This window comes from Odocoileus virginianus, chromosome 12 (assembly GCF_023699985.2).
Source record: "Odocoileus virginianus isolate 20LAN1187 ecotype Illinois chromosome 12, Ovbor_1.2, whole genome shotgun sequence".
Lineage (NCBI taxonomy): Eukaryota > Metazoa > Chordata > Mammalia > Artiodactyla > Cervidae > Odocoileus > Odocoileus virginianus.
Window position 1 is genome coordinate 35,968,478 of NC_069685.1, and position 2,195 is coordinate 35,970,672.

General features: G+C 40.6%; 1 protein-coding gene across 1 annotated transcript; it reads left to right on the forward strand.

The window, feature by feature from the left end:
- The first annotated feature begins 571 nt into the window (after window positions 1–571).
- Window positions 572–1,638, forward strand: LOC139029666 (protein MIS12 homolog). Its single transcript, XM_070474680.1, has one exon. It carries the CDS (start codon window positions 735–737, stop codon window positions 1,323–1,325), a length of 591 nt encoding a protein of 196 aa, XP_070330781.1. The 5' UTR covers window positions 572–734; the 3' UTR covers window positions 1,326–1,638.
- Window positions 1,639–2,195: the final 557 nt, after the last annotated feature.

A 2,195-nucleotide genomic window follows, 5' to 3' on the forward strand; every position in this document is an offset into this window, starting at 1 on the left:
AAAATTTCACACCAATGAAAGAGTAAATTAAAAATAAATAATTGGTAAAGCTTTAACATTTTTCAAAAGAAATGTTAGAAAAAGTATTGTTCTCAAAAGTTCTCAGTTGCTCTTTTCAGTGACTTTTCAAATGGTGTTATTGTTTAATTGCTAATTGTGTCCAACTCTTTTGAATCCCATGGACTGTAGCCTTCCAGGCTTTTATGTCCATGAGATTTCCCAAGCAAGAAAACTGGAGAGGATTGCTATTTCCTTTTCCAGGGGATTTTCCTGACCCAGGGATTGAATCATGTCTCTTGCATTGGTATGTGGATTCTTTACCATCAAACCACCTGGGAAGACTGTTCAAATGCTGGGGAGACTTATTCTTCTTTCATAGAAAATTCTAGGTCGAAGTCATCACTGTCATAGTGGCTTGGGTAAGTGCCACGGGGCTGCATTTTCTCTTAAGAGGAGCGGGAACTTGAAAGCGGCACTCTATGGGGCGCCGTCCCGGGCGCTAGAGCAGCCTGATGGAGCAGCGTCACCGGCGGGCAGCGAGCCTCCACCCTGAAGGTCCCGGCATGCAGCGGGGGCGCAGGGCCTGTAGGGAGCCAGTTCTCAAGCCGGAAGTAGTTCCTGCCTGGAGGTTTCTGGAGCTTCGGCTCCTCAACTCGCTGAGGTTGTTCACAATCAAAATTAACAAAGCAAAAAAAAAAAAAACAAAAAAAACCACCAAGACGTCCGTTGATGCAATGGCCTATGAGGCTCAGTTCTTTGGCTTCACACCGCAGACTTGCATGCTTAGGATTTACATTGCCTTTCAAGACTACCTGTTTGAGGTGATGCAGGCTGTTGAACAGGTTATTCTAAAGAAGCTGGATGGCACCCCAGACTGTGCAATTAGTGCAGTCCAGATTCGCAAGTGCACAGAAGAGTTTCTTTGCTTCATGAAAGGACGTTTTGACAACCTTTTTGACAAAATGGAGCAGCTCTTCTTACAGTTGATTTTGCGGATTCCCCCAAACGTCTTGCTTCCAGAAGATAAATCTCAAGAGACACATTCTTACAGTGAGGAAGTATTCCACCTTCTCCAAAAAGAAAGTGAACAGTTACAGGAGAAGTATAAGACTGAATTGTGCACTAAGCTGGCCCTTCTTGCAGAATTAGAAGAGCAAAAAATCGTTCAGGCCAAACTCAAACAGACATTGTCTTTGTTTGATGAACTTGAAAACGTTGGCAGAGACCATGGGGCTAGTGATTTTAGGGAGGGCTTGGTGTTCCTGATCCGGAACTCCAGAAAACTCCAGAGTATCAGAGAGAATGTGGAAAAGGAAGGCAAATGATTGAAAATATCTTGATTTCTCAATAGAAAAAGGAGTTTCTCAGAAGGTGGACTGATATGGGATTTATATCGATGATATCCTTAATCCTAGTGAACTGTATATTTTTGGGAGGGTTTGTTTGTTCACGCTTTCTTATATTCCACATCCTCCTCTTTTTTAGTCTACTCTCCTGAAGCATCTGTGTTTTATATTGAACTAATCTTTGAAGCATCTGTGCTTAGAGGTCCGTAATGGGTGGGAAGGGATTCTTGGTTCATTAAGAACTCATTTTGGGGCATGACTGAAGAAGTAAAGCTTTCCCTGGCCATTCAAAGATATTTGTAAAAGTTGTACTTTGGTCCTGAATCCTTTGTAACCTTGACCTTTTTGTCTTACTCTTTGGATAAAATGAAATGACACAAAGGTTAAGTGGGTGTCTTCTTTATTAACCAGTCACCACACTGTGGGACAGCCAACACAGACTGGTTGTTCTTGCCCAGTAACTTTTTTCTCACACGAGGAAGTTAATGACTAGCTGAAAGAAGCAAGTAGCAGAAAAAACAACCATGACCTTTAGAAAGAAGAAAGAAGTTGTTTGTTTCTAAGATAAATCCTTGATGATGTTAAAGAGTTTAATGTCTTGGAGCCCAGCAATGGAAGACATTGGACAAAAAGGAAGCATCTCACTGGCATAGAAAAGGAAGCCTGGAACATACTGAATTGCAAAGATTATATTAACTGACTATTAGGTATATATATAATTTTTTTGCTCATATTTCAGTTAGTTTTGGAATCTGCCTTGAAACTAATATTTAATTAACTTATTTATTCACACTCATAGAAACTCTCAGTGATAAATTTTAGCTGTATCTTGTACTTAAATTCAATGGA

Excerpts from the sequence above, each read along its gene's own strand:
- LOC139029666 (XM_070474680.1), top strand. The coding sequence starts at position 735 with ATGGCCTATGAGGCTCAGTTCTTTGGCTTCACACCGCAGACTTGCATG.